Source organism: Callorhinus ursinus, unplaced genomic scaffold (genome assembly GCF_003265705.2).
Source record: "Callorhinus ursinus isolate GAN/ISIS: 27379988/994484 unplaced genomic scaffold, GSC_fseal_2.0 scaffold1, whole genome shotgun sequence".
NCBI lineage: Eukaryota > Metazoa > Chordata > Mammalia > Carnivora > Otariidae > Callorhinus > Callorhinus ursinus.
This window is the reverse complement of record NW_027397063.1, coordinates 55,730,298-55,742,694: the sequence shown is the minus strand read 5'-3', so window position 1 is coordinate 55,742,694 and position 12,397 is coordinate 55,730,298. Positions and strand designations below refer to the sequence as shown.

The 12,397-nt window shown below is 39.0% G+C and overlaps 1 protein-coding gene across 1 annotated transcript in view; it reads left to right on the top strand.

Moving 5' to 3' along the window:
* TMEM39A (transmembrane protein 39A) overlaps window positions 1-11,351 on the top strand; it is a 30,809-nt gene extending 19,458 nt beyond the window's left edge. The window contains exons 6-9 of the mRNA XM_025874609.2: window positions 3,737-4,085; window positions 4,863-5,050; window positions 6,975-7,095; window positions 9,998-11,351. Coding sequence (XP_025730394.1) covers window positions 3,737-4,085; window positions 4,863-5,050; window positions 6,975-7,095; window positions 9,998-10,231 — 892 coding nt within the window. The 3' untranslated portion in view covers window positions 10,232-11,351. The remainder of the gene's footprint in view (window positions 1-3,736; window positions 4,086-4,862; window positions 5,051-6,974; window positions 7,096-9,997) is intronic.
* The last annotated feature ends 1,046 nt before the right edge of the window (window positions 11,352-12,397 follow it).

The window sequence follows — 12,397 nt, the reverse complement described above, 5'->3', positions numbered from 1 at the left end:
ATACATACTGGCTTTTAAACTCTTCTGAATAGTTTAACTTGTATACCTTGGGCTAATACTTTCTTCATTGGATGTTAGTAGATAACTACCACTTATTGCTGTTATGTGCTAGCTGCTGGGCTAGATGTTTATAAACATCACCTTATGAAATCATCCCATAACCCAGGAGGCTGTGTATTTAGTCTGACATAACAGTTCCAAAGTACTAGTGGCTTTAAAAAGTTAGAAGTTTATTTCTCTCTTCTGTATAGTCTGTGTGTAAATCATCTTGGATAGCTGTGGCAGCTAGCTTCCAAGGTGTTGGGAGCCAGGCTTCTGCTCTCTTTTTTGCTCCACCTTCCCTAACAGGATAGACTATGAGGGAGGTTGGAAATTTGTCTTTAGTAGAACAGCTGTATCTCAACTAAAAATTCTATTGCAGTGGAAGAGCAGGAGAACAGTGGCTCTTGGCAGACAATTAGCAGGCCTTGCCACAGGTAAAGACAGATTAAGAGACTAAAAACCTTTCCTGTGGTCAATTAGAAAGACTCAGGTCTTTTTGATTCCAGCGTTCTTGTCTGCACCATTACTCTGTAATCAGTAGTTCTCAAAGTGTGGTTCTCAGAACAGCAGCATCAGCATCACCTGGAAATTTTTTAGAAATAGAAATTCTCAGATCCACCCCAAACCTACTGAAACAGAAACTCCAGAAGGTAGGACCCAGCAATTTGTCTTTTAACAGGCCCTCCAGATGATTCTGATGCTTACTCAAGCTTGAGAATCATTGCTTTATATAACCATTTATGGTGCTGAAGTGTAAGCATGGATTTATATGGGTAGTTACATAGTATAAAATCAAGGCATAATTAGAGGTTATGCAGGGATGGCAGGAAGAGTCTTTCTATTGGTTGTCCTACGGTGGGTCTAATTATACTGTTTACTTATTTATTTTTCTAGTTATACTGTTTAATTATTTAAGGCAATCAACTCAGTTCATTAGTATTACCCTTTTCCCTACAAAATGAACTCTATATTATAAACATTTTCCATGATTCATATTTATTACAAGGCATATATTTTACATCAGTTGTTTCTGTATGTCTAGACTAATACTTCACCTACTTCAACTTCACATGATTTCATTATTCTATTTCTCAGCAATAGCTGGTTTAATCAGTTGGGTTTAACTGCATTTGATTTGAAAGGCTAATTATGGATATATCAAGCAATATTTTGGGCAGGTTTAAAAGAATTACCATGTCAAAATGGGTAGCAAACTTGTTCATTTCAGTAGAATATAAAGAAACTTAATTTTGAAGGTTCCCCACGCCCCTGTAAAACAATGAAAGAAGCATGTAATTTAAACAGATTTTATGTTTAAATATATTTGCCTTCTTCACTTTTTAAAAGTTGAATAATCTTTCACCTAAGTTAAAAAATAATTATAAGAAGTTTAACATACTAGACAGTGGCAATAACTACATCTTTATTTTCTTGTTTATTCATAGGTTAAAAAAGGGACTCTTTACTGCCTTTTTTTTTTTTTAACTTGATTCTCAGCTAGTTTCTCAGTTTAGGTTAGTCCAGTGACTAATGGTTGTAGCTCTTATGTTTATCTTGAATCTATCCACTGCTCTCTGTAACCTCTGCTGTTACATTCTAAACTTCCATCTGGTCTTCTGGTAACCCATTCTTGCTCTCCTTCTTTCCATTTTTTATTGTAGCTGTAATGATTTTCAGAATGGAAGTTGAATCATGTCACTAACCCTCTTTAAAATTTTTTAATGAGTCATTTCCTTTACCCCCTTTTACCTTACAGAGCCCTCCAAAGTCTAAGCCTTTGATGCTACCTTTCTAGTTTCTCTCATTCTACCCTGTATCAGTTATCTATTGCCATATAATGCTGTAACAAACAGCTGCAAAACCATGGTAGCATTCCACAATGTGTATTTATTGTGCATGCGTTGGAGTCAGCCGGACGTCAAGAAGCGCTCCTGATCTTAGCTGGGTTCAGTCACCCTTGTGGGATTGACTAGCTGTCAGTTTAAGTAACCAGGACAACTCAGCTCTGCTCTAAGTGTCTCTCATGCTCTGGCAGGCTAGGTATGGACACACGAAATTGATCGAATGGAATGAAAGCAAGCCCCAGCGTGCAAGCCCATTTTAAGCTTCTGATCACATTGTGTTTGCTGACATTCCATGGGCCAGAACAGGTCACATTGTTGAGCCCATTGTGGGGCTAGGGCAGAGTCACTTCACACACAGAATGAGGGCTGTGTAGTAAGACTACAGGAAGGGTTAAGAAATGGGGCCATCCTTGCAATCTGCCACACACCCTAGCCTCTCGTCTCACCTCTATATGTGCAGCTTGTGTTTCCAGCAATATTGACAGGTTTCTCTGGCCTTCACAGTTTTGCATATGTGTGAGTTCTGCCGGTTGCTTCTTCATTTACTCCTTCCCACACTACTACTCCAGGGCACATTCATGGTGGATCATGGAGCTGCTAACCATCCTCTTACTTTGTAACAAGCTCATTCTTTCTCCCTCTAGAGAAAACTAGGAATAGGTGAATTTGTTAATATTTTTATAAAATACATAACTAAATAGGATATCTTTGTAATTGCTGTTTTTCATATCTGAATTTATGCCAGTGAAATGACCATTTTATTTACAATATGTAAATCACAATGTGGACATTACTTAATGAGGACTGGGGAAAGTATTTTTAAAAAGTTTTAAGGAACCAAGGTTGAAATGACTGTAAGAAGTTATGAAAAGTCTCAAAAATATCCAGTCCTTTAACCAAGTTATTCTACTTCTAGAAATTTTTTTATTGTACTTCTAGAATTTGTTTCATTAATTCATCAAATATTTATTGAGTGCCTAGTATGTTTCAGCCACTATTTTAGACATCAAGGAAATAGCAGTGAATTAAGTAGACCCAAATCTCTGGTACACAGAACTTAATATTGTAGTGAGGGGGAAGATAGACCAGAAAAGAAGAACAAAACACTCCCACCCAAATAAAAAACCTGAAAAGTATGTAAAATATATGAGTGGTAAGATCTGTGAAGAAAAATAACCAGGCAGGGGGAACTGAGAGGGCCTGTAGGACTGGGGTGGGTGATGTAGTGGGGAGGCAGGGGAGCCCCTCACTGAGAAGGGGAAGTTGGAAGTGAAGGGTGCACCATTTGAAAATTACCAGATGCACACAAAGATCATGTAGGATCTTATCCATACATTCATATTTATGGTAATGCAAAGTAAGAAACCACCTAAGTTTCCAACAAGAGAGAAATGAGTCAATTATGGTACATCTCTATGAGAATACTATAGTATCTTTAAAAATTGTTATAGAAAAAATATGTAATGACATGAAAAAAATGCTCAAAATAGATACCCATACATAAACACACACTCAAAGTTACAAAACAGTTTATACTGTATGAGGCTAAACATAAAAAGAAAAAAGTATGCAGTCTGTGCACCCAGTTGTAAAAATTATAAAAGTGATCATTTTTTGGTGTTTTCTATTTTGTCATTGTGATTTTCTGTAGTCTTCTATTCTACAATGAATGTATATTGCCTTTGTGTGAAGAAATTAAAGAACTTCCCCAGTAATGAATTTACTGTCAGCAGAGTCCCTGTTCTCTTAAGTTCATTCTCGTGAATCATGACTATTTTACTAACATAGTTATCAGCTTTGATCTTAGGTGGCATCTGTGGTCTCATTTTCATATTTACCGTCTTCTACAGGTTTGGTGTTTATGTTCCACTCTGCTGTTTCCACCAAGATAGTCGAGCTCATCTTCTTCTCACAGACTATAATTATGTGGTTCAGCACCAGGCGGTAGAAGAAAGTGCCTCAACTGTGGGTGGCTTGGCCAAATCCAAAGACTTCCTCTCCTTATTGCTGGAGTCTCTAAAAGAACAGTTTAATAATGCCACGCCCATCCCCACACACAGCTGCCCCCTATCTCCAGACCTCATTCGCAATGAAGTTGAATGTCTAAAAGCGGATTTCAACCACAGAATCAAGGAAGTTCTGTTCAACTCCCTCTTCAGTGCCTACTATGTTGCATTTCTCCCCCTGTGTTTTGTGAAGGTAAGTGGTTCCTTTTATGTGCTTCCTGAATTTGTGTGTGAATGACATAAACTGGGTATTTCTTATTTAATCCCCCTTTTCTCTGTCTCCCCTTTGGCAGCCTGGATGGTGGAGTTCGGCTGCATCTGGAGTGCACTAATACCGCTCCTGGTTGGCGGATAGGTATTTCCATATATGTGATGCACCCGTGGTGGTCCCCTCTTTTTTTTCTCTTTTTTAAAGTTTTTTTTTTTTTCCAGTTTCTGGGAAAAATAAAATTTGTGTTTATAATAGAATCAGTATGTAGTAGCTTAAGAGGATTGAGGTTTTAATACAGTTCAGCCTACTGTAGTTGATCTTAACATGGTTAATCAGGACTTTCCTTGAATTTAATCTAACCTTTATCTAAATTTCAATTTACTTCAGTAGAAAAGAAAAATGGTCTGGATGTCACTTCAGCCCAAAATCTTTTGGGACATTTTAGTACCCTTTCTTCACCCACTGAGAAGCACATCTGCAGCCGGAGTGGTCATTTACAGAGGGCACTCACCTCTTCTAGAAAGGAAGCACTTAAAATATAATTGCCTCTCCCTCCCAACCCTAATTCATACAGCCAGAAAGTCAGGTTGAAGGATTTTGGAGGACTCTGCTCTTGAACTTTCTGCACGGACAGCAGGACAACCAATGCATGTGTGACTCAGTGTGGCATCTGTCTGCAGGGCATATGTACACGCACCCATCCCTACCTTCTTGCTTAACAGTGCATAGATCATTTCTCCCTTTTCTGATCTTTTCCAGAGTACCCAGTACTATGACATGCGCTGGTCATGTGAGCACCTCATTATGGTGTGGATCAATGCTTTTGTCATGCTCACCACACAACTGCTGCCATCCAAATACTGTGATTTGCTACATAAATCAGCTGCTCACCTGGGCAAGTGGCAGAAGCTTGAACATGGGTCCTACAGCAATGCTCCACAGCACATGTGAGTAGCCTAGAGGGTAAAACCATATAACACCTTCTACATGCTGCTGATCATGTTTATTTGCTTTGTATGTCATTCTTGTTCTTGGCTTTTGAACATTTAATTTTTAGTTTTTTGTCTACGTGGATGCTTGTCATCACTCTAAACTGAACACAGGGGACATTAACTCATTCCCACCACCATCCCCAGTCCCTCCTTAAATGCCTCCTACCTGTCAGCTGCCCGGTCACCTGGAGTGTGTAATTTGTTTCCCAAGCTGTAATATTGGAGTTTTCTTTCAGTCTTAACCCTTTGCCCAAATTCACAGAGTCATGATATATTTTTAATTCTCTTTGGAAGCCTGTAAGATTCATCTTCTCCTCCTCATTGCCACAGCTAAATAGTTGCTAGCTAATCATCTTACACTCAGGCAGCTAGAATTTGCTTCTCTCATCTTTTCTTTCTAATAAATGCAAATTTGTTCTAGTAGTTTTCCTTGCTTGCATTTTTTATCTTTTTTCCTAAACTCGCTAGTGAATGTTTCCCTGCTTTTCCCATATTTAAATGAAAACTGTCCCTAATTGAGTTCTCTCTGAGTATTCCTCTCATTGTGTCCCCTTATCAGTCATTTCTCTGCATGGTCCCTGTGATCCAAAATGGGTAACTTTAGAACCCTTTTGTTCTCTCACTTCTGAGCCCTTCACCATACCTTCCTGTCAGACCTGGACCATCTTCATCTTCCTCCCTTTTATAATTGGAACATTTCACAAATTTCATCACCTAGAAATTCTTTCCTAATGAAGTGGGACAGATTGAGGGGACTTGCCCTTCCCCTCTCCCCCTCAGAGTCCTCCCTTCAATTATCTGCCTTGATGTCTGATACAGATTAGCACAGGCCTTCAAGCCCAGGAACTGAAAGAGATTGGGCCAGGCTGAAAAGAAACCCGACTGTGGGCAAAGGACAAATTTCAATAAAAATTGAAAATACAATCCACAGTACTAGTACTGTACATCTTCAGGCTCCTTGATGGCACATGGCCATGAGGTGTATCATCACTTTAATGCTGGTAAGTGTGAGCAAGGCCGACGGAACATTTTCTGAACTGGGAAAGCTTCAGGGTGCTAGACTTTTTTCTTTTCCTTTTTTTTTTTTTTTTTTTAACATACCTAAAATGTCCCAGTTCTTACCCTAGGAAACTAACCTTTCCAAAATCAGGAAGAGATGAATTAACTTAGATTTTTTTAAAAAGCTTAACCTGAAGATCCCCAACCCCACCCCAACTCCATTACATTGGTGCTGGAAACAATGAAGCTTCTTCCATAACTTCTTTTTCTTAGAGAAACTTCTATAAAAATAAACCAAGAAAGCGGTAAAAAGTAAAGTCTGTGTGTCATTACCTTGTGTGTCTCTGTGTTTTGTATATCTTCACGCATATATGAGGCATTTGAAGTATGTGACAAATAGATTGATTTTCTATAGCTTTCTGGGATGTAGGTCTACAGTAGATGTCATGCTGATTTGACAGTGTGTTCATTTCTCCACTACTCTCACTACAGTCCACTTTCTCTTGTTTGTTCTCTCTAGCATTTCCATCAGTAGATTTTGCTCACTTGGGATTGAGATGACAGTCCACTTACTTAACGCTTGATTTTCTGGCTCATAGATGCCTTACACATTAACTTCTGCTCATTCTCCAAAGCCTCATAAGTCCTTTGACACTGAGTTAACTGTATCACTTTGCAGCCTCTCTACTATATAGCAATGAAGTTATGATAACAAATCCTTCCTAACTCTTTCCAGTTTGACTATACAATGTATTCTCAGAATTCAGGCAGATGAAGCCTTGAATACTTAATCCCTTCCATAGAAATGTAGTTGGCCTTGCCAGACACTGTCTTATCTGTAATTGCCAATATGCTAACATTGCATTTCTTTCTCCCTTAGTTGGTCAGAAAATACAATATGGCCTCAAGGGGTGCTGGTGCGACACAGCAGATGCTTATATAGAGCCATGGGGCCTTACAACGTGGCAGTGCCTTCAGATGTATCCCATGCCCGCTTTTATGCAAGTACCACTTATTTATTTTCAAACATAAACTTAGTGCTAAGTGTTAGGAGGCCACTATGTGTGTAAGCACCTAGCACAGTGTGTGGCACATTGTAATAATTATTACTATTACTATAATAATGGCCCTTGTCTTTTGGAAATATATTCAGAAAGGCAGTTTGAAGATCAGGTACCAGCTAGCATTGTCCCAGCTCCAACAGCTTAAAAGTCCTATTGGGATTTGTCATGTCTGGTATTACCTGAAACAAGTAGGCAGTTATTTAAGACTTCCCTTTTTCATCTTATAATTTTTATTTGTAATAGTTTGGTTTAGTGGTATCCTTATTATGTTGTGTTTATGTATCCTTAAGTGATATTTAGTATAGTAGTAATGTAATGGTTTTGTTTGTTTTTATTGGGTTTGGGTTTATTTTTTGTTTGGGTTTTTTTTTGTGTTTTTTGTTGTTTTTTTGGTATTTGTCATTTGTATCACCTCCTTAAAGTACCTTGACTTCCCTTTTGAAAGTAAGACAAATGCCATGATCTCTGGCCTTTTACCTTTTCCTGGATTAAAAGGAAAAATGCTTACAAGTTAAAAAGGAAGAAGCAGTAGACATCCATTAAACCCAGCTTCTGTCCCATTTGAATTTATGCCTTGGATTATGTTCTGTTGATCTTTCAGTTTTCTGGAAATTCTGACTCTAGGAGGCAGAAGTATTTATATGGGAAAGGCTAGCTGATCAGTCGCAGTGGGGAAAAGAAGGTGCATGCAGGGGACTGTTCATAGTGCAGTGCCTTGCCTTTCAGTGGAGATTATAGTCTAAAAAAGAATTGGAGATCTTTTTTTGAGATACTTGAATCTCATTCTGCCTCCCTCCCAGTTCCCTGTGAAGGTACATGGGCGTTCTGGTTCTGCAGGTGTTTGCTGCTAAGGGCCTTGCAGTTAAATACTGGGAGTTTCACATCAGGCCTGGATGTTTGTAAATACAATGGGGGTGGGTAGGGGAGGACAGGGTGGGGGCTGGGAGGAGCATGGGGCAGGTGAGAGGCCCTTGAATGGGGAAACTAGGGAGGAGCTGACTTAAGTCACAACCACATAAGCATTTGGTTTCTACACAGAATATTTAATTCAGTCAGGTGTATTCCATAGGCCGTTAATGACTTCTGTTGGCCCTTGCAGTCGCCTCAAGAAACCTGTAATAACCAGCTGTTTTATTGGAGTTTTCTGCTTGAAAAATAAGTATTTTCCTTGCTAGTGTGTTGGATTGCTGAAGAATCAGGTGAAATCCAAAGAATAAGGATTAAGAAAATTAACTTATTACTGATTTTGCATGACCGAACAGGTAAATCAGTGTTTTGTCCAAGTGGTCCTTGGGCCACTTGCATTTAAATCACCTGGCTCACTCTTTAAAGTAATTCAGGGTCCCTACCCCAGCTGAATCAGAATGTCTGAAGGATTCCAGGAATTTGCAGCATTTACCTATTTGAAATGATTCTTAGGCACACTGAAGTTTGAGAACACTCATTTAAAATGTGCCGACTACCTATAGCTGTTAGAAGTTAAAACTTTTCCTCACCTTTCTACTCATTCAGTTTATAGCTTACTGGCACATTTAATTTTAAATGTTATAATTGTCGCAGAAACTCCCATTGCCTGAGTCCTTTTGGAATATTAATTCTGAGCCAATTTTATACATGATATTACTGGGTATCATATACTATAACCCAGGTTAAACATTTTCTTCCTCTCAAAGAAGGACCCGAAGAATCTTGCTACCTTTTGGAGCTGTCATGATGATTTGGCTTTATTCTCAGATTTGAACCTTGAGGTCTAAATTAGTTTATTTAGATCTGATATGCTACCATTGTCACGGTTTGCAACCTTCTGTCTTTCTATTCATAATATGTTTTTATTAGTAAACCAGGATTTAGCCTCTTAGAGTGAAGAATTTGGTGGAATGAAAACAGTGAGCAGCCCTGTTTTTAGCCAAACTCTAATTCTGATGAATTTTTCCTTCCTTCCTCATTGTCCTGTCAGTGTACCCTACTTCTTAATATCCAGAAAAAAACCCAGCAGAAATACATGGTGTAGAGGATTTGAGTCAGTGATGATGGTGGGTGAACGGTTTAAGGGAAAATTAAGAAATTAGTGTTTTGATATTTCCACTTGTAAGACTTCCCCTCCCCCCCAGACATGTCTAGTGTGTTTATGTCTTAGATCAGCCCACAGACTAACAATGATTTTTACTTTTTTAAATGCTTCCTTTTAAATGGCTTTAAGTACCTATATAATATCTTTAATTTTTGCCTCTTGACTTGCGAAGTCTAAAATATTTTCCATTCAGGGCGCCTGGGTGGCTCAGTTGGTTAGGCGACTGCCTTCAGCTCGGGTCATGATCCTGGAGTCCCGGGATCGAGTCCCGCACCGGGCTCCCTGCTCAGTAGGGAGTCTGCTTCTCCCTCTGACCCTCTTCCCTCTCGTGCTCTCTCTCATTCTCTCTCTCTCTCAAATAAATAAATAAAATCTTTTTAAAAAGAAAATAATAAATAAAATATTTTCCATTCAGTCAATTTATCCAGTCCCTGTCTTAGATAAATGTACTTTCGATTATCTCAAATAAAATATATAGCCAAGATATAATTTTAAGAAAAATGTTTAGAGGCAGTTCTTTTGGGTGGGATCCTTTCTCATATCTCAGGGCATTGAAATAAAATTTATTTCATTATTCCTTGAGCAAAAAGGAGAAGGTTTGGGTCTCTACAGCAAGAAATAGCCTGATTGATGTTCAGTAAGCAGATCCATATGTTACTGCACACAGGAACCTGTAAATATGAAATTGTTTTAGGAGAAAAATGTGAGAATAACTACAGTCTTTACCTTTCTATGGAAATAACGTTTTGCTTTTCAACTTCCTTACAGTTCCTATTTCATCGTCCATTAAGGCTGTTAAATCTGCTCATCCTTATCGAGGGCAGTGTCGTCTTCTACCAGCTCTATTCCTTGCTGCGGTCGGAGAAGTGGAACCACACACTTTCCATGGCTCTCATCCTCTTCTGCAACTACTATGTTTTATTTAAACTTCTCCGGGACAGAATAGTATTAGGCAGGGCATACTCCTACCCACTCAACAGTTATGAACTCAAGGCAAACTAAGCTGCCTCTCAACAATGAGGGAGAACTCAGATAAAAATATTTTCATACGTTCTATTTTTTTCTTGCGATTTTTATAAATATTTAAGATATTTTATATTTTGTATACTATTATGTTTTGAAAGATGGGAAGGGTAAGGGATATTAAATGTATCCACAAACAAGGTGATGTGATCTTTCATGTGTTAGTACATTTGAATAATACACAGGACGAGAGGTGTGCCTCTCCAGTAAAGAGATTGATTTGTTTGTATGGCTCTGGAATAACTCATTCATTTATGAACACATCTCATATATCACTTGACACCATATCTTTGGTGTGTCTACTTTCCTTCCAGTCCTTTCATTATCTTCAGTCCTCAGTTGGCCTTCGTGCTACAGAAAGGGAGATCAGTGGAGTTGCCTGACAGCGCCCATTCTCTTTCTCTTTGGCTGGTTAATAGTATTGGAATACTTGGGGCAAAGAGTGTCTTATAGTCCTGGCTGGGACTCTCTTTGTTGCATCCTGGGAGGAAGCATTTCTGAGAAATAGGAACTCAGTGTTTTGTTCTGCCCAATGACATTTAAAAATACCTATGAATAAGCTACTGTCCTGAAACTCAGAGGATATTGCTGTCATTTTCCCTGTTCTTTCATTTCTTTTGCCTCTTAAGATTTTCCTTTAATTGTTAGCTGTTTGAAGTGATACTTTTTAAGACAAAGTCTTTAGAGTACCTGCACTCAGGAAGAAGGTGTATGGCTGGACCAGTGGGAGAAGATGAGTGCAAATGCCATGTGGGCTGGAGTATGGGCAGGCTGAAGATCCCAAGTGACTAGAAGAATGGGCAAGTCCTCAGCTAAACGATCTTGGATGCAGTCTGGGCAGCAGCTCACCTACAGCGGCATGTTTGGAGTTATAAGCTGAAGTGAAATAGAAGAAGTTACCTCTTTGTCCCCCGATAATTTGATCTGTGCCTAAAATGTGTTTTTAATTTCAAATTCCAGAACCTCTATGTTTGTGAGCATTAACCCTTTTCAGTCCATGTCCGTATTCTCGAGAGGTGATCTTCGTCAGTTGATGTCACTAGTCATCTAAGCTTCTGAGGCCTTGTCTTGAGAGCCTGAAATATATTCTCATATGTTTTCTGTGCTTGGTTTGGCTTTTTTACACTGTGAACTTTTTGGTGAAACACAATATGACTTATGAAGTAAAAAGACCAATGATGTAATTCATAAACTGGCTCTGAAAACAATTCTTGCAGAAGAGTTCCCAACAGGTTTGCAGCAAAGGCAGCATGATGAGGGCTAGGGGTATATACGCAGCTACCCAAGGTGAATGCTCTGTTTAACCATTGTTTCCATAAGTATTTTGATGTATGTACTTTTTTTTTTTAAGTTACGTAATTTGGCAATAAGTCTGAGTCTATTCAGCTATTCAGCAAACGCATGTTGACCACCAGGCACCATGTTAGGCACTGGGGATATAGATAGCAGTGACTAAGAAATGCAAAGACCCTACCCTCGTAGAACTTAGAATGTGGGGGGGTGCAAAAATGTGCCATAAATAAATTTATATATAATGTCTCCTGGTAGTAATAGTAAGTGGTAAAGAGCAAAAAAATTGGGGCAAGGAAATAGAAAGTACTAGGAGTGGCATTGCTAGAAGGCATCTTTGAGAAGATAATTTCTGAGCAAAGCAAAGAAGCAAGACTGAGCCATAGAAATAGCTTTGGGGAGTATTCAGTAATAGCAAGGGCAGTGGCCTAAGGTGGGAACAATTTTGGTATATTGGAAAAATAGCAAGGTAACCACAGTATATCGGTTTCGTAAATGGTTCAGCCTAAATATGGTAGTTCTTGGACTGAAGGAGGGCAGGAAAGTTGCCATTTCCGTATTTCCTTAGGGTCTTAAAAATAGGGTTTCTTTTGATTAATAAACATCTTTTTTTTTCTTTTTTAAGATTTCACTTATTTGCGAGAGTGAGAGAGAATACATGAGTGGTGGGGAAGGGCAGAGGGAGAGGGAGAAACAGACTACCTGCTGAGCAGGTAGCCCAACTCGGGGCTCGATCTCAGGACCCCGGGATCATGACTTGAGCCAAAGGCAGACGTTTCACTGAGCCACCCAGGCACCCTTGACTAATAAACATCTCGATGAGGTTACTTGACAGTTAAGAGCAAAATGGGTGGT